Below are 24,555 nucleotides of genomic sequence, written 5' to 3'. Positions count from 1 at the left end.
CTACCATGTTCTTGACTCAGACCGAGCGACTGTTTTCAGCTGATACAGACGGATTGATTAGGACTCACCTAAACCGAGACCAAGTCATGATTGAGACCAAGAGTGTGTCGAGACCGAGACAAGACCAAGACTTTGAGGGATTTAGACTGGGGTTGGGCTGGTGTCAAACTGGTTTGATATTACAAACACCAGATTTGACTAGTATATCGAATTTTACCAGGTGCCGGAGCTCTCTGTCCACACTGAAGCCAAATATGCACTTCTGTCAATTCATGTAAACAAACATAGCTATCAGCTGTTTGCTTGAGATCAGATGGAGTGTAGTCTACTTGCTATCTTCCTACGTTTGTTACCTTACTTTTTAAAACCAAAAACACACATTTTATATTGTGATATTTACTGAAAATGACACATAGCCAACAGCAAGTAGCCTAGCTTGTTATTAGGGATGGTCATTTACAAGAAACTTTAATCTCTCCGGTGATCGTTATCCAGCCGGCTGCCACCTTATTTTTGGATTAAAATAAGGAGGTATTGTTAGATAATTCCTCATTTCAGCTTTATGAATCAACCATTCTTCACCCATTGTGGTGCTTCTAAAGCATGGGTGGGATGCTAATTTGTCCTGTAGGGGTCACTGTTATGCCATGGATGTCTGTCAATATAGGTAAGACCCATGCATTCAGGGACAAGTGTTGCTAGATGGGGGAGTACACATAGTTTTTTTGACCGCCATGTAAAGTCAGATGTACACTGCTCAATGTAATAGTAAAAATTTGTACCTTTGACGACTACAGCGGTGAGAAATGTATCAAATGAAGCATCAAAGAAGAAAAAGAAAAAGAAGTGGACTCTTTGTTTTTCACCTGATGAGCAGCGATCAGTTAGGTCGGGCCACAAGAGACAAATTCTGCCACGTCTCCTCTCGTTTCCCCAAAAAACACATGAACTTTCTTGTAAATAAACAACGTGTGCTGCTTTGCCTCTACTGAATTTTGATCTCCATGTTGTCAACACTGGCCTTAGCTCGGCAATAAAGTGCACACGGCCTGTCAGACACTAGTGGCTCTGTTAGTCTGTTTATAAACATAATATTATGTTAATCTGGCAGGATTTAGCGCTGTGATGCCATCAGCACAGGTTGCTGATGTGGGCTACTTTTTAATTTACCATAACTTGTTATAATGACAAATGCCAGTTCACACAGTTTGCATAAAATCAAACTGGTTTAGGCTCGTACTACAGATGGGAATGGCAAAACCAGAAACTGACTCAACTCTAGCTGAGTCTGAGATCAACACCAGATCTGCATGACACACACATGATAAAATGTGGAACATGCAAACCATAGTCACTCCTCAAATTGTTCTCAAAAGCTTTGTTCACACAGGACTCGTATTACCTGGGGACCTCTTGTAATTTGTCATAATGGTGTTGGTCATCTGTGATCTTTATCCCATCTGTTATTTTTCAAATTAATCCACAAATTTCCAAACAGAAGGCGTGAAATAATATTAGTCCTGTGCGAATCGGCATCTTGAATATTTGGGGTTGTATTTAGTTTTTTTTGTTTTCTCGGCGTCTCTTTTCTGCGTCTTTCCCAGTTGAGAACTATGGAAGCTGCATTTTCAATGACAAAGGAAGGTTTTAACAGTATTTTAGGTGCAGGAGAGTCATCTCAATACACCGCATGGAGAGTTATTTGCAGAAAAAAACAAGCTCAAATCAATCAGAAGAGCGATATCTCGAAAGATGATGAGTTGGATGATGTGTGACGATGTGTGGCAGAACCATTACTAGTAGGACTGTGTAATGTTTCTGTGTTGGATATATTTGAGTTACAAATGCACCCTATCTGGGAGATAATGTCAGTGAACAGAGGTCCCCAGGTAACAGTAGTCCAGAGCAAACAGTGCTCAAGGTAAAGTCAAAAATACAGAACAACATCACATACCAAAAGAAGTTTCACTTGGAGAGAATGATCGAACGCTGGACACTGAGGAACCAAGACAACCCGACACAGAGCACAGGGAACACACTGACTAAATGCACCAGGGAGAAGGCAGGGTAATGAGAGACAGGTGAAACTGATCAGGGCGGGGTCAGTAATCACACAGGTGGGAAACACTCAGGGGCAGGAAGTGAAGTTATCTGAGACAAGACAAGAGGTGAGAACAGAAAACAAAACAGGAAATGATGACAGATGAGTAAAGACAGGAAATGATGTGACAAATGATGACAACTTAGAAATCTACCTTGTAAGGTTTTTAGTTGATGATTATATATAAACAACTGCTGTATTTGCTGAGTTTAAGTGATTTACTCATATGACCTTTCATTTGAGAGCTACAGTCATGCGGTTCGATTGAGTGGGCCGTGTCAAGTGGCATGTGCAGTCCATTTACCAGTTTACCTTTTACCTGTCGAGACACCATTCTTTCTATTCCTCCTCACATGATGGACACGGAAAAATGGTTTGCTAACTAATGCTAGCTAGCTCCGTATAAATACAGCGAAATATGATGTTTTTGGTACATCTTCCATTTACTTGCATTTTATGCCATTCTCCTGACTAACTGCCAGCCAGGCAGGTTCAGGAACATTATCAGCTGGTAAGATAAAGCAACAAACAATGTCACCTTACGTCTTTGGTACTGGTCGTAGCTTCACTGGTCAGTGTTCATCAAAGTTGAACTCTGCTCGCATCAGTGGCGTAAGGTAATTACAATGGGCCACAGTGCAAGCTATTATGACGGGCCTTAGTGTGCCCTAGTTACCAGTCATGAAGCACGCACTAAGATTTAGGCATATATATATTTTACCAACAGTGTGACTTACTGCCGCTTTTATGTTACATCCACCTGCAGATGTGCCCAGCTTCTCAGTCTTGAGACATTTAACACTGAAACTAGCTCCTGTAAGTCATATCCTCTTGTTACACAATTAAACAGTGACCTGATATTGGACATCAACATACATATCACCCAGTAATTATCATTACATGTCTGAATATGCCTTTTTGATGGCATTTAACCTCCTGAGACTCGAACTTTTGTTTGGTATGCATTTTCAATTTCTCCTAGCTATGTGGGATCAGTGGGACCTGATAAGTCCCAATGTCCTTAGACAAGATGATAATAAAGTTCCAATGTCCTCAAACAAGTACTTCCTAATCTTAGCTTGTTACTGTTGCTAAAATTGGTCGAATTTGTCGGCTTATCAAACTACAAACACTATTAATCATAAATAAACAAGTGTCAACCTTAAAATGTGATCAGGTTTTGGACCTTGTTCACTTTTGTGTTGGGATCAGTTGCAGACTGACTTGGCAGAGATGGCTGCCATCTTGTTTTTACATGGATTAGTGTATTGTGCTCTTACTACCCCGAGATGGCACAAAAAGTGTCCACGAACAAGGACAACAGGTCAAAGTTAAGTGAAATTAAAGTCGTGTCAACCCAAAATGTCCTCCAATGACGACATGGGTCTCAGGAAGATATAGAAAACTGCACCATTTAATGTGAGCTGTTGTTTGAACGCAGGCATATTTCCAGGTGGCAATCGGGCCCCTCCATCCCACAGGCCCCATTGCAACTACACTGCCTGCACTGTCTACATTTATGCCCCTGGCTTGCTTTTAATGGAGGTAAACAGGAGGTGAATATTCAGTGGTGTTAATTTTGCTCATGTGTGCCTGTGCACTAAATTAGACAGCGCACAGGCAACTCGGTGATTTCCCCACAGCTGCACTCTTGAAATAAAATCCTGAGTCCTCTTTGTCTGAGACTGAGAAAAAATGCAGTCGATTCAAGACCAATCTCAAGAGCTACAACACTGCATACTCGACATTTGCTTTTTTTAAATCAATGAAGGAACTGCATTACTGCAGAGTAAAACAACCAGGTGAAGTAACGCACACCAAGCTGAGATCATTTCCATGTTTTTTTATGAGGTCAGGCAGTCGCATTCCTCTGGTCAGGTGTTGATGGTTTGATGGCAGAGAGCTCACACAAACAATGTGCAAACAATCTGTGTCACTGCAGCTGAGCTAGCAGTTGCTGTTTTTTTTTCTCTTCTTGGGCGTCATGACTGCTTCATGGCATGCAGTTTGGTGACGGTCCCAGGCAGCAGGCAGGCTGTGTGGCCTGTTTGTCCTGTCAGCTACTGGGTTCAAAGCCTTCATAAAGTCATTTGTTTGTCACAGTGTTTGTCTCTGGCACTATAAATCATGTTACTTTGTTTAAATAAGTTGTTAAAATCACTGTTGGGATGTCAGATCGGTTACTGCACGTGTTAACAGGGGGCTGCGACAGGGATAAGAAAGATTCCAACACTATAAATATACACAGTGTTATCATTAAACTTGTTGCTGGCACTGGAAACACTCCACACTTATTTTGGGACACATCTGAGTCGTACTTTTACAAGTGTGTGTCAACAGATGTAAACTAACAAAAGCGATACCGCCCCAAAGTATTTTTAATTCAGTTATTGTTGTCTTACTGAGGAAATTTTTGCATGATCTTGGATTTATTTTGTCTTTTCCACTGCAGATGACAAATATAGTCCATCACTGAAGAAGGGGGGCACGCCAACGCGACAAAGCAGAGACAGGATATCAACTTCCTCCTCAGTGAGAGACAGATCAGCTCTCTATCTGTCAAGAGCAGCAGCTATCGACTCCACAGGAGGCTCGACACAGCCAGTGAGTTCCTGAAATGCCTCTCATTCCACCACACACCGAGGTCAAGGGCCCCAACAGGGAATGACCACAATGCTCCGTCTCAATGGGAGCGACTCAACATTTTACAATAAATCTATCGCATACTTTAAATATCGTCTACAACAGATGTGCAGCACAGTGATGACATATATTTACTCCTGATCCAAACTGATCTAACTCTTAATTTTTCTGTTGTTCAACAGGAAATTGTTAATACTCCAGGAACAAGAGCTAAAAACAGCAAGGTACTGTATTAGCATCCCTTCCTACAGTGTGTGGGTGCTGATAGATTGTCTGCTGTGTTTCTCACTCCTATGTTGCTTGTATGACCAAAGACACAGTTGACCTTTGACCTACATACAAGAACTCAACATGTACCATATAGTAACATATAATGAAATTACAGTTCTATAAAAGCCAACTTAACTGCTTTATGTTCAGTAACATACTCTTCTACCATGGCCTCAGTAATTTAGGTTTGATTTCAATGTCAGGCAACAGTAATTTTGAAACAGTGAGGTATAGTGCCATAAACAGGACAAAATCAAAGATCACTTTTGTTTACATGCAGAGTAGCAGGGTTATCTATAAGATGTGCAAGCAGATATTTCCTCTACTTATATAAAGCCAGGGACAACAGCAACATTTAACAAAGGTAACGTTACAAAATTTGGCTCCATTGGAGGTCACAAGGTTCACCGACAAAACAACTGTCTTATACTAAACACGTTTTCCAAACAAATATAACATGCTAACATTATTAGCACAAGCCTATGGTATTTTACATTGTATAAATTAGCCTAGCAACAAGCAGAGATTTCCTCTACTCAAATGAAGCCAGGGTAAATCACTCACAGGACTTAAAATGCTATTTTGTGGAGGCTTTATTGTCTTCAAAATTTATTGTTTCTTATCTGTGAAATTTAAGTAAATAAACCTTCGTTACCACTGAGGGAAATGGTTTCAGCTTACAAAAATAGACAGGGGGTCTGCGCCATCACAAGGTGCATGTCAGGCTACGGCATCAATTTGACGCAGAAGCACAAATCCTGCTTTAGCGTTTTCGGTGTCGTTAGGTGACGGCAATCCAGATCAAGTTCGACGGTGGATCGCAGTCTTAGTAATTTATGGTGACGCTTGCTGCATCAAGTCCTTTTCCTCCTTTCCCTCTGCCGCTAAACCTCTGATTAGTCACTCTGTTCAAAGACCACTTCTTTATTTAGCTCATTTTCAAGTTATTCAATTAAAAGTGTTTTATTGCTGTTTAAATGTAGGCTCTTATATGGCCATTCTAAACATTGTTCAGGATAAAAGCAGGAAAAAATAATGTAATGACCTGTTCAGTCGGCTCAAAAATCTCCTCCCAGCCAGGCTGAGGAGGTGAACAATGGCCGGGAGAAACTGAGAAAAGCACCAGGTAGCAAAAGAATCAAGTAGAGTCGAGTTGAGCCAAACCATGCAGTGGAAATGATTAGTGTTGTGTTTGCAGCTTTTTTGTGCAGCCCACAAGTGGCCAAAAAACAAATCTATTGCTGGTCTAATGCAGATTTATATTTCAAAAGGCTGATATTTAGTTATTAATGTAAATTAGCGCTCTTACTGTGTAGACTAGGTGTCTGTGTGATGTTTGCTTACTAACAGCTGTGAAGTGTTTTGTTAACCCTGGTGTGACAGAGGATGGTTTGCTGTGAAAAACATCAAGCGAGCATAGACGAAGGTAAAGTATGGCTTCACTTGCTAAAATGCATGTCATTCTAATATTTGCATGTATCATAACTAATACTGTTTTTGATACCTGAAACCTGACAATATTACTCCCGTCTGTCTTTCATTTAAAGATGGCTGAAGCAGCCGGGAAAATCACAGTTTCGCAATCATCTCATGATGACGATGACCTTCCTCTCCCACCACCTCCTCCCGTACCACCCAGACCCCTCGACTATGAAGGGCCTTCACCATTAAGTGGCCTCCCTCTGCCTCCACCTAAAGAAACCTTTTCCACATTCTACCAGCAACGGCAGAAGAGCGAGCTAAAGAGGCTCTTCAAACACATCCACCCAGACCTGAGAGCAAGTCTCGATGACGCCGTGGACGATGACATATTGAAGGCGGTGCAGTCAGAAAGCACTCAGGCAGCGGACACAGCTTATCAGGGTGAAGTGCAGTCCATGAGGTGGATCTTTGAGAACTGGACTCTGGACAATATTGGGGATCCTCATGCAACCAAGAAGCTGCTGGATGATGAGGAGTTAAAAGGTGGAAACGTCAAAGACACCTCCTCCATGTTTGAACACATTGACGACACCCAACACATGTCCCCTAAAAGACAGCCTTCTGTCAGAGGGGACGTGAGAACATCGACATGGCTGTTCGAGTCTCAGCCCTTAGATTCTTTAAGTAAGTCAAAAACAGAAGAAGGTGAACTGTTCGAAGCAGTGCTGAAAGAACCCATCCAGCCAGGAGATGTGACAGGTGCTCGGCTGCTTTTTGAATCTAAACCATTGAGTGACCTGGGACGCTGTAACTCCATAGAAGACCAAAGCTTCCTAAAACTGAGATCTGAGCTCCAGGAGCAGAAAGGAGACATCAAGAAGACTTTAAAACTCTTCCAGGCAGAACCCTGCTGTGCCATCAGAGACAACAGTGGCAACATCCATGAGATTAAATCCATCTGCAGGGAGGAGATCAACAGCAGCAACATCAGCACTGCACGTTGGCTTTTTGAAACCCAGCCTTTGGATCTGATTAATAAGGGAGCGGATGGAGTGAAAATAATTCGGGGTATATCTCTGGAAGAGGGGCACAGAGGAGGAGTTGATCAGAAGAGGTGGATGTTTGAAACGCAGTCTTTTGACACAAGAAAAGAGGTCATGGAAGTGGGCAAGTTTGAGGGGATGGTTGCTGAATGTGCAGGAGAGGCCGATGTCGTGAACAAGAGGAAGCTCTTTGAGATGCAGCCCTTGGCAGCACTAAAAGGAGACTCTGAAGAAAAGTCTTTGGAAAAGGAAGAAATTATCGCAGGAGATGTCAAGACTTCTCTGTGGCTGTTTGAAACTCAACCCATGGAGACCCTTACCAATAGCTATGAAGTTGGACGGTTGAAGAAAATCACCCTTTCAGCTGACGAACAAGGAGAAGTCAAAGGCAAAAAACAAATGTTTGAGAGCAGCAGTATTCAAAAGAACATCTCATTCAAAGAACAAGACATTGAAAAGGGCGATGTCAAGGGATTCAAACATCTTTTTGAAACAATTCCTCTGAGCAAAATTGCTCATTCCGATGGAACGATTGTTGAAGAGGAAAAAGCTATAGCAGCAGGAAATGTAAAAGGCAACAAAGCAATGTTTGAAACAACACCTTTATATGCAATAAAGGACAGCTCTGGAAACCTCCACACAGTCACAACAGTCAGCCGAGAAGAATTCATCACAGGAAAGGTCCAAAACTACAAGTGGATGTTTGAGACCAAGCCTTTAGATGAGCTTGTAGAAGGGAAAGGAGATGTTGAGGTAATCAAAGGCATCACCAGACAGGAGGATACATCGGGTGATGTCAAGATGGCAAAGTGGCTGTTTGAAACCCAGACAATAGATGGGATCCATTCCAAGTTCAACCAGACAGCACAGGATGCTTCTGTACAAGAGGAGCATCGCAGAGGTGATGTCAAGAACTGTAAATGGTTATTTGAGACACAACCAATGGACATTTTGTATGACAAATCAGAAAAAGTAAATGATAAAGAAGCCATTGACAATACTGATGTCAAGTCCATTACTTGGCTTTTTGAATCACAGCCTCTGGACAGCATTAAAGACGGCGAGGAGTACAATTTGAAGCTCTGTGACACCATACGGGATTCTGTCAAATCGGAGGTTGATGTTAAAACAGTCAAACATGTTTTTGAAACAGAGACCTTGGACAGAATAAGAAAGGATGCAAATTCTGAACACAATGTGCGATGTGTCAGCCAGGTCAACTTTCAGTCTGGAGATGTCTCAAGAGTCAAAGAACTCTTTGAATCCCAGTCCCTCGACGAAATAGGATTGGAAATGGTTACATCTGATGAACAGAAACAAGACGAACACCTTGAAAAGGGTTCCGTACATAAATTTACTTGGATGTTTGAAAATTGTCCCATGAGCCAGATCAATAAAGACAATGACGATGCAAACATTCAGACAGTCAGTGGAGCAGAGAGCGGTGATGTACAGAACAAAAAGTTTGTATTTGAAACTTCCTCACTGAACAAAATGCACGATCAACCCCTCGAACTGAAGACAGACACTGTGGAGGAGCCTGTGAGCAATGTTGACGTAAAGTCGAGCACCATGATGTTTGAGTCCCTGCCACGATATGCAATCAGAGACAAAGAGGGCCAGTTTCATGAAGTTACAACTGTGAAAAAGGAGGAGATAATGAGTGGGGATGTAAGAGGAGCAAGGTGGATGTTTGAGACGAAACCCCTTGACGCCATCAAGGCAGAGAAGGAAGTGTACGTGATCCGAGCTGTTACCCAAGAAGATGTCAAGAAAGGAGATGTCAAATCAGCCAGATGGAAGTTTGAGACACAACCTCTGGACTCCCTTACCAACCGAGATGAGCCATCTGTCAGGGTCATTGAAGACTTGGGAAGCGGTAATGTGCAACTCAATAAACAGATATTTGAATCTGATCAATCAAGCCAGAGGTTCATGCGAATGGTTAGTGTCACTGACGTCCAGCACGGTGATGTGAGAACCTCCACCTGGCTCTTTGAGAATCAATCCATTGACAGTTTGAAAGGGGAACCTCAGGAGCAAGGTCCAGTAAAAACAGTCCACAGGGAAGACAGCCAGAAAGGAGATGTGAAACGCTGCACATGGCTGTTTGAATCACAGCCACTGGACAAGATCAAGGAGCCTGAGGATACCTTAGTGCAAGGTACAGAAGAGGAGATACCAAAATCTGATGTGAAGTGTACTACTTGGCTCTTTGAGACCACTCCACTGGACAAAATCACTGCCAGCAGTGTGTCTGACACCTTGTCTTATCTGTATCAAATGAATTGTCTTCACTCAAGCGGCATCATAATAGAAGCAAATGAGAGGAAAAATGTGAACATGGCAAAATATCTGTTTGAAAGCACTGAAGGTGTGCAAATCCAGAAAGAAGAGGTTGTTGGGGGCAACATCAGGAACATTATGTTACAACTTTTACTCAAACCAACCCTAAAGCCCCAAGTTAGACTTCTTAGAGAAGTGGAGAAGGGTAAAGTGAATACCACAGCAGTTGAACTTCCAGTCTACCAGTCAGCCACAACTATCACCCTTGAGAGGGATCAAAGAGTACAAAACATCGTCCAGATGATCGACGAACTGCTGGTTCAAGATAAGGATTTGAAAAAAGGAATCATAATGCAAGAGACTGCAGAGGGGCAAGCAGAGATGTCAGTTTATTCACTCATCTACGAAACCAAAAGTGAGAGTCACATCATAGAGAAAGGAGATGTAAAGTCTACGATTGGAAATCTGTTGGCTACTGCCAGCAGTCAGAGGACTGCAGCATCATGCAGAGTGGATGAAACTGAAAAGGGAAATGTGAATTTGTACAAAAGTTGCATTGAGAAAGGAGATCTGCACTATCTGAAAAGTCTTCACACTGAGGCATCAGGAGATGAAGTTGATTACAGCTCTCTGGCCGAGGAGCATATTGAAATAGTTCAGGGGGATGTGAGGGAAGCAAAGAGAAGCCTCTGCCAGCAAAGAGAGCAGGTAGAGCGAACCATTTCTGATGTTTTACCAGGGGATGTAAAAAACACCAAAAAAGTTTTCTCGTCTGAGTGCTCTGTCAATGTTGAAAATTTTATTCCAAAGGAAGAAATAATCCCTGGAGATATCTTATCAGCAAAGCAACAACTTGCGGTAAAGCAACCTGTCACTGTGGACAAAGAGGAAATTGTGGCTGGAGACATCAAGGCAACTATGCAGTCATTAGAACGTGCAAAGCAACAGAGCATGTGTGTGGAGAAGGAGATCATTACACCTGGAACTATCTATGAGATGAACATGCCGGGCCCTGAAACTGAAGGAAGCCAAGCCCAAAAAGAGGTCATTATATCCGGAGATGTAAAAGCAGCTAAAAAGTCCCTTGAAATGGCTAAGCAGCAAAGCATGCATGTGGAGCGTGAAGTCCTTGTCCCAGGAAAAATATACAACCTGAATGTCACAGCACAAGAGGAAAGCTCCTCCACAGCGATGCAATCCACATGTTCGGCTTCCTCCAGATGTCAGCAAACCAAGACTTTTCCAAAGGTCAGTGATGCAGAGAAAGATCAGAGAAGCCATGTTTCCTTTAAGGCTTGTCAACCAAGTGCAATTATAGTCAGTAATTGTGCACCAGAATCACTGCCACCTTTTGTAAGTTGTGAGTGTAATGGTCAGACAACAGAAGAAGAGACAGAGGAAGTTATCAGAGGAGATGTGAGGGCAGCTATTAGGTCTCTGCAGAGTGCAGCCACGGAGCAGAAGCTCTTAGATAAAGAAGATATTGTAAGAGGTAATGTCCAATTGGCTCTGCAATCTCTTGAGAAGTCTAGTGTAAATGTATCCAAAGGAGACTATAAAGCTGCAATGATATACAGGAATTCAGGGAAGGCTTGTCCAGGGAGGAGCAAGCAGTGTGTTGTGGTGTCTATGCCTCCATCTGACACAAAATTGTCTCCTTCAATTTCAGTAACCTGTGAAGGACAACCACCCATTACAACACAGAATTCAACACCCAACCCTGTAGCAAATGGAAACTGTAAATCATCCAGCTCTGTGCATGTAACTCCACCTCCACTCCCCCAAAAGACAAGTGAGAAACTGCAGGAGAAGAAGCCAGCTTTGCCACCAAAGCCTCAATGGACAAAATCAGTAGTTGTTGAAGAACCAAATATGTTGCCTGCTCCTGAAGCTGCTCGCCCCATCAAAGACCACATAATAAGCACAGTGATTCCTCCAAAACAAAGCAAACAGTTTCCTACACCCTCTCCAGATAAACTACAACAAACCACAACTCAAGGCAAAATCAGTAAAGAGAACTCACATGAAACATCCCACAAAAAGTGTACTGAGTTATTGCAAGACTCAAATCAAACAAGTCTACCAACGCACTCAACGGTTCAAGAAATGAAGAAGGGGAGCAAATCAGACTGCCAAGTAAGGATGCCAAACAGTACTGAAGTGGAAATGGAGAGAAATGTAATACAGAAAATCAATGCAGCTGAGGAGATTCAAATGTGCATGAAGAGTTACGCAGAAGATGGTAAACATGAAATGAACATGAGCTTGCAGGCTGCTCTACAGAACTTTGAAAGAAAGGAAAGTAAGACTCTAGATAAAAGAGCCCCTTCATTGTCCAAGAAGGTAAAAGTGATAAATGACATTAGTGACCATGAACAAACCAACAAAACCACTGTTCAACAACAAAAATCAACTCCCAAGAAAGACACTGAAGACGCACAGCAAACATCAACAACCAAGAGATGCCACGTACAGCAAAATGACCCCAATGAAAAGCAACCAGAACTCGAGGGTAAAGTTGTTTTAAGAGATAAGAAAGTAAAGGAGACAGATGAAGAAAGACGACAAAGGCTTTCTGTCCACAAGGAAGAGATAATGAAGGGAAATGTGAAAGCGGCCATGGAGATCTTTGAAAATCTGAAGAAACGAGAGGAACTCAAAGGAATCCTGTCTCAGGTGCGAGAGATAGAAGGAGAGACCAGCAGTGTAGACGTTAGCTCCTTTAAGACATTATATGAGACTGTCCCTGCTTGGATGGTCACACCAACTGGAAAGCAAAATAAAACGGAGGAAAAGAAAGTTGAAGTAGAGACACAGGACGATGATCTAGAAAGCATTTCCTCGGTCGAGACTGCATTTGAAGATCTAGAAAAGGCAAGCAAGGAAATAATGAATCTGAAGGAACAAACGTTAGCAAAACTTCTTGACATCGAAGAGGCAATTAAAAAGGCTTTGTACTCCGTCTCCAATCTGAAATCTGAGGCTGACATTGCAGGGTTGTCAGGACTTTTCGATGAATCTTTGAAATCTGAGCAAAACTTTCAACCCACCAACAACATCAGGAAAATAAGTATTGGGTCAAGCAAGGCCAAATCGGGGCAAATCAAAGTGGTATCCATTTCGGATTCAAATCCTGCCAAACAAGACATGCCGAGAAACAATAAGCCACTCATCAGGCAGGCCTCCTCCCAGTCTTCCCCATCATTTATCTCCATTCACTCAGCTGCCAGAAAGCCTGCCGAACAACCCAAGTCACCCATGTCAACATTTAAACCAAAAACAGAGGGTGATTCTCAAAGTTACCACGATGTAAATAGTAATGTGGGACAGGAGGGTGCTGCTGCTGAACCTTCAAAGAATGGCAACAGTCCTGCACAACGCAAGGTCAGCGTGCTTGAAGTGAAAACTGTTCCAGAGCAACCCGCAGGAATAGTTGGAACAAAGACCGTCAGTGAAACATACGAAGAGACCGATGGCTTTGGCAATGTATTTGTCTCTTCTGTGACTTCAACATTCGTCACCAAACAGTCTGACAGTAAATCATCAGCACTGTTTGAGGTTGTTGGGAGTCCGGCCAGATATGAAGTCATGACATCCCCCTTAATTCGAAGAGCTGGTTGCTCCTTTGATGATAAAGTGTTGAGCAACGAGGAAGGGACAGTGTTTGTAACATTTAGCCAACCGAAGGAAAAGCACTAAATAAGACAAGCAGTGTGTTTCCTGGTCCTTTAATTTTAGGAAAGTTAATTCTTCCATTTGTGTATTTATTATAATGTGTTTTCATTTCATTCAAGATTTTGTTAGTCATAAAATTGATCCCATGAAATCATTAAAATGTTGACTGCTAATTAAAACAGAATTTGTCTTATAGATTTTATACTGTAACCACATGATAAAGTGTTAAGTTCTTTTATTAAAGCTAAGCATATAGTTGATACTGTTGCTTTGTTGTGTAAATTGTCAAATAAATAATTTAAAAGGTGATTGTAAAAATGTATTCTTTATATTGGTCCACTTATTACTCCACAATTTTTAAAACCTAAAGTTAGCTAACCCTTTAATGTACATTTAATAAAAACTGTAAATTTAATTTCTTAGCATCAGCACCTTTACCATAAAAGGACAATCCAAGCGTTTGGTTGAACTTAGCTTTAGATGGTAAAAAAATCATACTTACAAAATTATCTTAGCATACACATAATAGATAACAATGACTGTATCATTTAACAACAATTACTGATCAGAAGCCTTTTTTTAATTTTGTAGCAAACAGTCAGTGTAAACTTAATTACATTAGCTTAGCATCACTGCCTTCACCATAGAAGGACATATCAACCATTTGGTAGGGCAGGTTTTTAAAAAATGATTTGACCCTTACTAGATTCTTATTTTCATATAAAGTTACATAAATCTATTCAATAAGACCTCTGAACTATAGCATGTCAAAAAAATATGCCTACCTGTAAAAGTCCCACCACACTTTTTTGTTACTAATTTCCTGTAGGAGGCGAACTGAAAAAGCAGGCGATTTAAAGACATGACATCTAGTGGATTTTTGTCAGCCTAACATGCCCAAACAGAACAGTAGAGATAGCTCGATCAGGTTGATTTTTCATAAAGATATAGTGACTCAAAATGTGCTCGCCCAAACTGCTGAACAGAATGTTGAAGGGTTAAACAGAAATAAGCATGCTTAAAGGAACAGCTCAACACAGGGCTGGGTAATATATTGATATTATATTAATATAGTGATATGAGACTAGATTTCATCTTAGATTTTGGATATCATAGTCATATCATATTACAAGTGTTGTCTTTTCCTGGTTTTAAAGGCTGCATTACAGAAGAGTGATGTAATTTGTAATTTGATTTTACTAGACTGTTCTTTTACTTGTCTATACCCACTTAGTCATTATATCCACATTACTGATGATTATTTATCAAATATCCTATCAACAAAGCACCAAAAGTCAGCCCAACAATATTGTTGCAACATAACAACACTGAGGAATTTGGTCAAAAATATTGTGATACTTGATTTTTTCCTATGTTGCCCAGCCTTTAATCAACATTTTGGAAAATACACTTTCACACTGGCTTCCTGACAGAGAGTTATCAGTAACACTCTTATATCTGTCATAGTTGAATATAAGTCAGCAGCCAGTTAGCTTAATTAGCACAAAGACTGGAAACAAGGGAACAACTAGCCTGGCTCCATCCAGAATAATCAAATTCACCTGCTAGGACCTCTAAAGCTGATTAATTAACACATGACATCTCATTTGTTTATACAAAAACTAAAGTGCAAAATTCCCAATTTGCTGTGTTACTGGGGGATATGTACCGGACTAGCCTGCTTCTTGGGTGGGAAGAGTTGGAAGTAACTTATTTCCTAAAATGTTGAACCATTTCTTAAAAAAAAAAGAAATACTTCACCCGCAAAATGGTCATTTGTATAGTCATTATTCTCTGTGTGATACCTTAAATTCATGAAGATAACTTTACCTCACATACCTCTGCAGTAACTGGAGAACCCAAGAAAGGTAAACATTTTTCATGAATTCAATTAAATTGGGACTGCGTTTAACAACAACAAAACTACATCCATTCGCAAACTCTCACACAACTCGTGCAGTGTAATCCAAGTCTCATTTATCCAGTTGTATTCTCAGTACTTCACAAACACATGCAGTTTTGCTCCGATTTAAAACTATTCAGCATAAACAGTCTAACGCATTAATGAGTAGCGTGTCTGGGCAACTCACTCGTAAGCAGAAGTATTTTATATTGTCACATTTTAGCAGGAATGCATGTGTTTGGGAAGCACTGAGCATACAACTGGATAAATGAGACTTGGATTCTACTGTATGGGTTGTGTGAGAGTTTTTTAATGGACATTTTGATATAGTTTTGTTGTTGTTAAACTTGGATCCCAATGACTCCAAATCATTACAAGTGTTCACTTTTTTTATACAATGTTCACTGTAAAGGTGCGAGAAAAACAAAAGGTTTCTTCATGGATTTAAAGTACCATATACAAATGGTTATTTTGTGAGTGGAGTATCCCTTCAAGTCAAAAGAAATATATTTTAAAATGTGGACATAAATATCTTTCACCTTAATGATAGATGCCATTGTGTGTTTGTATCACTACACGTTAGCAAAATACTGTATACTTGACTGAATTCTAAGTCTTAAACTTCAGATGACATCAGCTATCAGTGTCACTATCAGTGTCTACATGGCACATCCAGTCAACACATTCTCACTCCGAACTTGTCACATATCGAAATTTGGGCTTTCCACGTCCAGATACGATTTGAAAGGTACCCTGGATGTGTAAGTTGTTGACGCTCTGGGACACCGTGTCAAGGTCTGCCTGTTACATGCATTGTCCTCTTTCAAAATACACTTCAGTTTTCACAGGAAATTTACAGTTTTCATACTGACTCACACTACTTCAGTACAACAACACAAACTGATATCTTTTTTCCTTCAACAACAAACACACATGGTTAGGTTTAGGAGAAAAGAACAGGCTTTATAATCTTACGGGATGTGAACACCGCTCTCTCGGGTGAAAGCTGGTGTTTGTTGGACCTTTCCGCCACCCTCCGCCCACCTTACTCAGCCATTCGGTGCCCACGTTTCCCCCTGATGCCACCTGACCAGCTGCATATCATGCTAACATTGACGCATAGCTTTTTTTTGTCAGTGTCTGACGTTGCAAGTTACAGCCCCAAATTTCAAAAAAAAAAGAAAGAAAAAAAAAGAGAGAAAATTCCTCCTAACAACAATTTGCAAGTCACCTGAAGTTGGTGTGTGAAGACTCACTTAGGTGAAATCAGGACAGGACTTCCATGCAGCAAGCAGACACCAGCCTTTGTTTGGCAGAAAATTGTTCCAATGCGAAAGCTGACTGCTCCTAAAAGAAAAAAAAGTGTGTCATTTAACATTTTCTAACTCTGGTAAATCATTCCAATACAGGCATAGTGCTGGAGAAATAAAAAGATGACACAGAAGCCAAATGAGGTAAAATGTTTAACATAAAATATCTTAAACTGAATTTGTTTTATCATCATAGTTTGGGTTACCTGCCAAGGACATGTGTTCAGCCTGTTTGACACCCGTCTATCCGATGGAGAAAATGGTTGCCAATAAACTTGTCCTGCACAAGAACTGTTTCTGCTGTAAACACTGTCAGAAGAAGCTCAGGTGAGATGTTTTTCACAGTGTGATAAAATGAAATCAAATCTACAATTGTAAAAATAAAGATATTTACCCAAATTAATACCATAAATCACCAGAATGAAAATAACTTCATTGCATGCCGTCATTCATCGGTGTGCTGTCCAGATGAAGGGAAGGCAAGTGGGGGCAAAGACAACCAACACTGCACAAATGCCTATGATGTGATCTGTTCACACCTGTTCCAGTCGATGAAATTGGGAAAAAACAAAGGCTGCTTTAAGTTCTGAAAACAGTAGAATGTAAAGGGGAGAAGTAAATTCAAAAAATAAAAACAAGAAATAAAGCAGCAGATGTGAATCAAAAACCTCCCTCTTCAGTCTGAAGGAGTAGAGTCAACTTAACGTTAACAAATGTTAACTTAAGCATTCTATTGAACATGCCTTGAGCTGGATGCAATTACAATATGCTGTGACAACTTTTCCATGTTTTAAGCCATGACCCAGACTTTCAGCAACGTTTCACCAGACCTCTGGGAACAGTTTACCTAGAAGATAGACAATAGTTGTTAGCTAGTGTTAGCCAGTAACGTTAGCCTGACAGCAGTGTATACCATAGTCAAAATAACCTTTATTTCCATTTGCAGTACTATATTTGGCAGTATGGCTCTGTTCTGGGGACTCTCTGCCTCTTCTAGGCCTACACAGAAAGCCAAAGGCAGAGAGCGCAAACCTCCTTGCCCTTCCATGCGCCTACATGGAAAGCGTAAGCAGCAGCAAAGACCCCCGGGAACAGAACAGAGCATGGGTCAATTTCAAATATAAAAGACAGTTACACTGTTTGTCATTACTCACCCAGCCAAAAACAAGACTGCAATCGTTTCAGCCGTTGACCGAACCACACACAAAATAGTTACAGTCCATTAGAGTCTTCTTTACTTTTATCAGCTCGCTGTGTGGCATCAGTAACATTAGAAGGTCTGGAGGATGAGGTCATGTCTAAAGCAATTCGGTCAAGTTGCGGGGAAAAAAAACTTTTCCTCATTTTGTATGAATCACATCCAACATGAGTTTCAATATCCTGACAATACCTGCTGCCTGATGGTTCATCTAACCATTTGATGCAGTCACTTCCCTCTATTTACAATTGACACAGTATAAGGATTTATCACTTCCTTCCCTTCATCTCAATTTTGCGCATCTTTATAGTCATGTGATTGCAAACAAAGTATTCTAATATCAATGTGCAAAAATATTATCACAGAGGATTTTGGAAATTAAACCATGATAATTGCAAATCTCCAATACACTGAAATCATTCACAACAGTTGATCCAGCAGGAATAAATCAATACAAATTAAACAATATCTGATTTTGAATTTTGTTTTATAGTACAAATGATTTCTCACTTTATTGCAGCATCCACAACTATTCATCTCTGTATGGAGAGTTCTACTGCATTCACCACTACCAGCAGCTTTTTAAAAGAACAGGAAATTACGATGAGGGTTTTGGGCACAAGCAACATAAAGACCTCTGGCTTAAAAAAGACAAAGGCATAGATGAACCAGAAGCTGCACCCACAGCCAAAATTACAAAAAGCAACTTGAGCATGTCTGATGGCTCCAGAGAGTCCTCTACTGGTGTGAACATCACAAAGTCTAACGTAAAAGAGCTGGGATATAGTGGTGCTGATGTGAAGAGCAAACTGAAAAGGAGCTGGCCACCAGAGAGGAAGAGTCCAGGGGTTAATCAATCACAGCAAACGTATGTGAGAAATAAGATATCTGACATTGGTAAAGCATCTTTAGAGCATCACAAAAGTGACAGCCAATTAAAGATGAACTACAGTGGAGAAATGAAAGGTAAAGTGAAGACGTTGTCGAGCTCCTTCGTTTCAGGGATCAAGGAACGATCTCATTCAGTTGAGAGGCTGTCGTCAGAGCAAGCAAAACGCAGGAGTGATCCAACCAAAGACAGCATCTTCCCAACAGTGCTTAACTTTTCTTCGCCCTCAATGGAAAAGGGTGTGACTGTCACAAAACGGATAACCGAAGAGAAAATTGTGGCACCCACCTCAAAAACAAACCACAAGCCAACATTTAACAGGCTGGACTCTTATCCAAATAAAGTTAGGAAGTCTGTACGGTTCTCTCCAAGTGTTGATGTCGCTCAGTATGACCTGACCTCTCACCTAGACACTGGAGCCAAAAGTGAAGAGCAGAGCACACAGCTTACAGATCAAACTGAAAACGACAAAGTGAATAAATCCAGGAATATAGAAGGCGTCAGTGACAAAAATAACTTGTCAATTGAGTTCAGCAAAGAACAGAGCGAAAATGAGGTGTGCCTTGAAATCCCTGAATCTAAAGGCCATGGAGAAACAAGCAGCAACCAAGAGCTAGAAGTTAAAGATGAGAGCAGTCAAGAGATCCGACAGACTGATGTAACAGTTCCCCATGGAGATGTAGACAAGGTGAAGGCTTCACTTGATACTCATAGATTCACTGAAACTTTTAATTCTTCTCAAGTAGTTGAGAAACACCAAGTGGCATCTGAGATATCCCAAGTAATCCCAGGTAACTCTGTCAACCCATTTGAATCAGAAGATCCACAAGCTCCTCAGAGTTCTGCTGAACGTACTACCAAAGAAGAGGCTGTTCTTGAGAGGGATACAAATCTACTTGAGAAAGCTGACTCAGCCAATGATCAAGAAAATGGGAGCAGACAGAAGAAGCCTGTTGCAAGAGCAAATTCTCTGAGGGGTTCTGCGAAACAGGCTGAAAAGACAAAGGTCAAACTGGGATCCTGGTCCAAAGGGAAGAGTCCTTTGTCAAAGCTCTTCACTTCAGGTGGAAATGACAAAAAGGATGAGGCAAAAGATGCCAAGAAGCCTGATTTCAAACCTGGTGGGGGACTCTTGGGAAGACTGTTTCAGTCATCCTCGGAGAAGGCTGAGGATGCCACAAAATCAACTGCGCAAGATGGTAGAAAGGACAAAACACGTGATGATGAAAAAGAGGAGGTTAAGGAGGCCGTCACAAAAGAGATGCAAAAGGACTTTCAAGTACTGTCTCAGGATCAAGAAGGTGGGGAGCATCTAAAGGAAAAGTCAAATGATGCTGAACCCAAAAATCAGGCTATGAGCAAATCCCCAGAGCTGTTCAAGTCTACAACACGCGAAACAACAGATGACCGAACAGCTCCTGAACAAACGCATGATCAAGAATCAAACTTCAGAAGCAATGGCCTTTCTGTAACTGATCCTGAAAAAGCTGAGTCTAAAGATCTTCCCATTACTGTGCAATCAGTGAGCCAAGCATCCAAGGAGTCGATCAGTCAGTTAACAACTGAGAAAAGTGGTGATGAAGTTTTGAGTGCTCAATTTAATAATGATATTTTAGCCCCTGTTGCCTCATCGGACGTTCAGATGAATACCGATGAATCTGCTCAAAAGCCAGATGAACTGTGTGATGCAGACGTAGAAGGGAGAGACCTGTGTGGTGGAGCGCTTCTTGATCTTAACCATGAAAATTCCTCTCGTCTTTTTGATCCGGAGGTTTCTGTGGACACCCCCACTGATGCATCTTCTTTGAGTGGCACAGCCTTGTCCGAAGCTGCTTTCACTGACACTTTCAGCCTGCATGACTCTCCACCAATGTCAACTAAGAATGACGCAATACATGGCCTGACAGATCAGCTAATTGTCCCTGATTCAGCGACCTTGAACCAAGATGAGGATCAAACCTCAGTTTTGTCCAAAGCAGCTCCCACTGATGCTTTCAACCTACTTGACTCTCCACCAACGTCAGCTAAGAATGACACAATACATGGGCCGACAGATCAGCTAACTGTCTCTGATTCAGCGACCATGAACCAAGATAAGGATCAAACCTCAGCTTTGTCTGAAGCTACTCCCACTGATGCTTTCAGCCTACTTGACTCTCCACCAACGTCCGCTAAGAATGACACTATGCTTAGCCTGACAGATCCGCTAACTGTCCCTGTTTCAACAACCATGAACCAAGATATGGAACAGACCTCAGCTTTGTCTGAAGCTGCTCCCACTGATACTTTTAGCCTGCTTGACTCGTCACCAATGTCAGCTAAGAATGACACTATGCTTAGCCTGACAGATCCGCTAACTGTCCCTGTTTCAACAACCATGAACCAAGATATGGATCAGACCTCAGCTTTGTCCGAAACTGCTCCCACTGATACTTTTAGCCTGCTTGACTCGTCACCAACGTCGGCTAAGAATGACACAATGCTTGGCCCAACAGATCCGCTAATTGTCCCTGATTCAGCGATCATGAACCAAGATGAGGATCAAACCTCAAACAGCCAGACAACAGAGCAGGATGCAGACTTTGATATTTTTGGCTCAAACAACATTATGTTCACTCAGTCACCTGCTGTTCCTTATCAAGGAGGATTTGATGCTTCCTCAACCCAACTGTCTGCCTTTCCCGATGACATCTTTGGAGTAAGTGATGTGTTTACGGTGACGCCATCCACATCTGCCACGTCTAACTCAATGAATGATTTACTTGGTTCAGACGCATCCTCCACTGCTCCACCAGCTCAGGCAGATCTTTTCGCTGACGACATCTTTGCATCAGAGCTACAGTTGCCGCCAGTGTCTGAGCCAAGTGATGTCAATTTATTTGTGGACAGTCTTCTTGTGTCTGACAACAACAGCACTCAACAAGCAGCAGGAAGTGATGTCACAAGCAGCAGCTGGATGAATGATTTGCTCGGGTAAAAGCAGGACTGTATTCGCAACCTTTTTCTTGAGGAACCCTTTTTCTATCATTGAGGAAACTGATGGCCCCTGATTGAAGGCTTTTGCACAGTGAGTCTGTTTTTTTTTTTGTTGCAGTTTTTTTTTTTTTTTTTAAATTTGTCAACCATGCAAAATTGTTAGGCACAAAAACCTTGCACCGTGTGACCCTCTCTTGTCCAGTGCCTCATGGTGAAACATCTCTCAAAATGGGAATAAATGCAGAAAAGTGAACCTGTTCAGAAAACTGTAGTGACAGATGAAAGTGTGTAAACGTGATTGACCAGCCCGTTCTCATTCCAAAGTCGTTGAATACCGCCATTTTGTCAGTGATTTCTGACGCTAAAAGCCATCGCTCACGCTATTATGATACACTGCCGTTCGGCCGGGTGGCACCTGTTGCAGCTGTATATGTGAATGGGCAGCATCAATTAATTATATGACCAGACGGCACCCGTCATTGCACTATGATGTGCCACTGGATGACATCAACACATTCTCCCTCCAACCATGTCACATATTGACATTTTGGTCATGGATTTTCCACGTCCACATGCAATGTGCAAGGTTGCGGATGTTCTGGGATGCTGTGTCAAGTTCTCTCCTTTCAAGATACACTTCTGTTTTCACAGAAAGTTAACTTACAGTATCTTTTAAAATAAACACACTACGTTGTTACAATGCTAGATTTTTTTTTTCTTCAACAACAAACACACATGGTTGGGTTTAGGCAACAAAAACACGCGGTTAGGTTTAGGAAAAAAGAACAGGTTTTGGTTTTAGAATCTTACGGGATGTGAGCACCACTCTCTCGGGTGAGAGCTGGACCCATCCACCACAACTCCCACCCACCCCAGCTGGACTTTCGGCGCCTTAACTTTTGTTCTTGTCCTGCTGCGCTTTCCCCACTGACGCTGCCAGGTGCTTTTAAACTATAATGGCAACTGAATGCGTATCATGTCATTGTAAAGGATGCCTTTTTTGTCTTGGTTTTTGATGGCGCAAGTCTCTGCCCAAGTGCCGGATTTTGCCAACTTCGGAGTGAGATTGTTCTCGCGACATCAGTTTAAAATGCTGCCAGTAACACGAGCTGAATAGTTCCTATAGGGCATGCGGAAAGGGTGGTGGATGGGTCCAACAAACCCTGGTCTTTCACCAAGGAGGCCAACGTTCACTTTCCGTACAAACACAGAACAAAACCATGTTTTTGTTGCACAAGGGAAAAAAACTTAAATACGAGGTGGTTTACCAACATAAGTTTATTTTGCAAAAGACTGTATGCATCTAACGAGCAGGAACTGTACATTTCCTGTGAAAACGAATGTGTATTTTGAAAAGACGCAATGCATTAACAGGCGTAATTTGACACGCTGTCCCAGAACGTCATCAACAAATGCAGGAGGACAATGTGAGATCATATTCATTTTTAGAGTTGTGACAATATGGACCGAAAAAAACCCAACAAACAATCCGGACTCAGTGTGTAAAGACCTTAAGTGTAATATTTTATGGATATTTCATTTTATATTCAATGTATAACGGTAACAGTACAGAACATCGGATAGACTTAACAATTAACCCAAACATTGAATGCAATGTGTGTAAAACAGCGATTCAAATTAATTTTGATCAGACTGTTTCCTGAGTCTTGCATCAGTGATGATTATTCTTGTTACTTTTAGTACGTGTGTATATGATTCTCTGTATTGTCTTTTTTATTATCATTTTTTATCAATCATACATACATAATGGGCTTCTTTTTTAAAAAACAAATTCACTGTTTTCATGCCCTGATGCTTTACCATTGTTCTATTAGGTTTTTTGGTGCTTTAACGGCGTACATTTCTAATGCAGGATGAGGCTGTTTAGCAGAGTGAAGTCTCTGTGAATATTTGTGTTCAGGTCTTCACTGTGCCCTCATCCTGTGAGTTTATATCTTGAATAATAATCTGAACTGTTTTCTGTCACCCCTTAAAATCAAGAAGCCCTTCCAACCCCCCGTGTAGCTTTGGTGACCTCCAGTGGGGGTCGGGACCATAGATTTTAATAATCATGAGATACGGAACACCAAGATGACGCCTGTTCATTCCAATGGAGTTGGATGCTGTTGTATGTTTTCTTAGTCATTGAACACTATAAAAATGAGGTCATGACTGTCATCTGTGTGTGCCAATCGGTGTACTCATGATCAATGCTGCTGCTCTCAATTGGCTGGATGGGTGCTTGAGCGGGAACTCGATACAGCAGTGATCACTACTGAGCAGACTCTGGACGTATCACATGAAGTTGGAATATAAAAATATATCTTCTTGAGGTGCATGGATATGAGAACCACTTTATATTTAATCAATTAAAAAAACTAATATTGCTTTCATGTCTTGCTGCAACACGATCTGTAACGTAAATGTAATTTCAAGTGAGTGTTGATGTGTCTTTGTATTACAGCTGTGAAATCAATGCATTTTATGATGTGGGTGTGATTTTATTTCAAAGTTAAAGTTCCCATTCAATTAAACATTTTCACAGTTTTCTGTCCCTGTTTAATCAATCATTTATCACTTGTTATATGCCAAATTTGTGAGAAAAAATCCGAGTATTTGTACATCTTAATCTCTGTAAAATGGTTTTAAATATTTGAAGACTCATCCTCAAGAAGACACTGGCAACTTGGCAAGATATATCTTCACCTTTCTACTAATGGCTTAAAAAGAACACTTCACCTGCAAAATGACCAGCTGCATAACAATTACTCAGCACAGTTTACCCTGAATTCATAAACATAACTTTTTTTCATATGCCTCCACAGTGAACGGAGAATCC

General features: G+C 41.2%; 1 protein-coding gene across 4 annotated transcripts in view; it reads left to right on the top strand.

Annotated features, from left to right (window-relative positions):
• xirp1 (xin actin binding repeat containing 1) overlaps nt 1-24,262 on the top strand; it is a 35,257-nt gene extending 10,995 nt beyond the window's left edge. For 2 of the 4 annotated variants that reach the window (XM_049597563.1, XM_049597564.1), the window contains 3 exons: nt 4,554-4,705; nt 4,927-4,968; nt 6,562-13,749. In XM_049597563.1, coding sequence (XP_049453520.1) covers nt 4,554-4,705; nt 4,927-4,968; nt 6,562-13,464 — 7,097 coding nt within the window. In that variant the 3' untranslated portion in view covers nt 13,465-13,749. Of the gene's footprint in view, nt 1-4,553; nt 4,706-4,926; nt 4,969-6,561; nt 13,750-16,849; nt 16,981-18,371 lie in introns of those variants that run through there. The other 2 variants (XM_049597566.1, XM_049597565.1) reach the window with 2 other exon arrangements.
• Nucleotides 24,263-24,555: the final 293 nt, after the last annotated feature.

The sequence above is a fragment of the Epinephelus fuscoguttatus genome, linkage group LG15 (assembly GCF_011397635.1).
Source record: "Epinephelus fuscoguttatus linkage group LG15, E.fuscoguttatus.final_Chr_v1".
NCBI classification, from domain to species: domain Eukaryota; kingdom Metazoa; phylum Chordata; class Actinopteri; order Perciformes; family Serranidae; genus Epinephelus; species Epinephelus fuscoguttatus.
The sequence above is the reverse complement of the archived record's forward strand: the minus strand, read 5'-3'. Positions and strand labels throughout refer to the sequence as shown.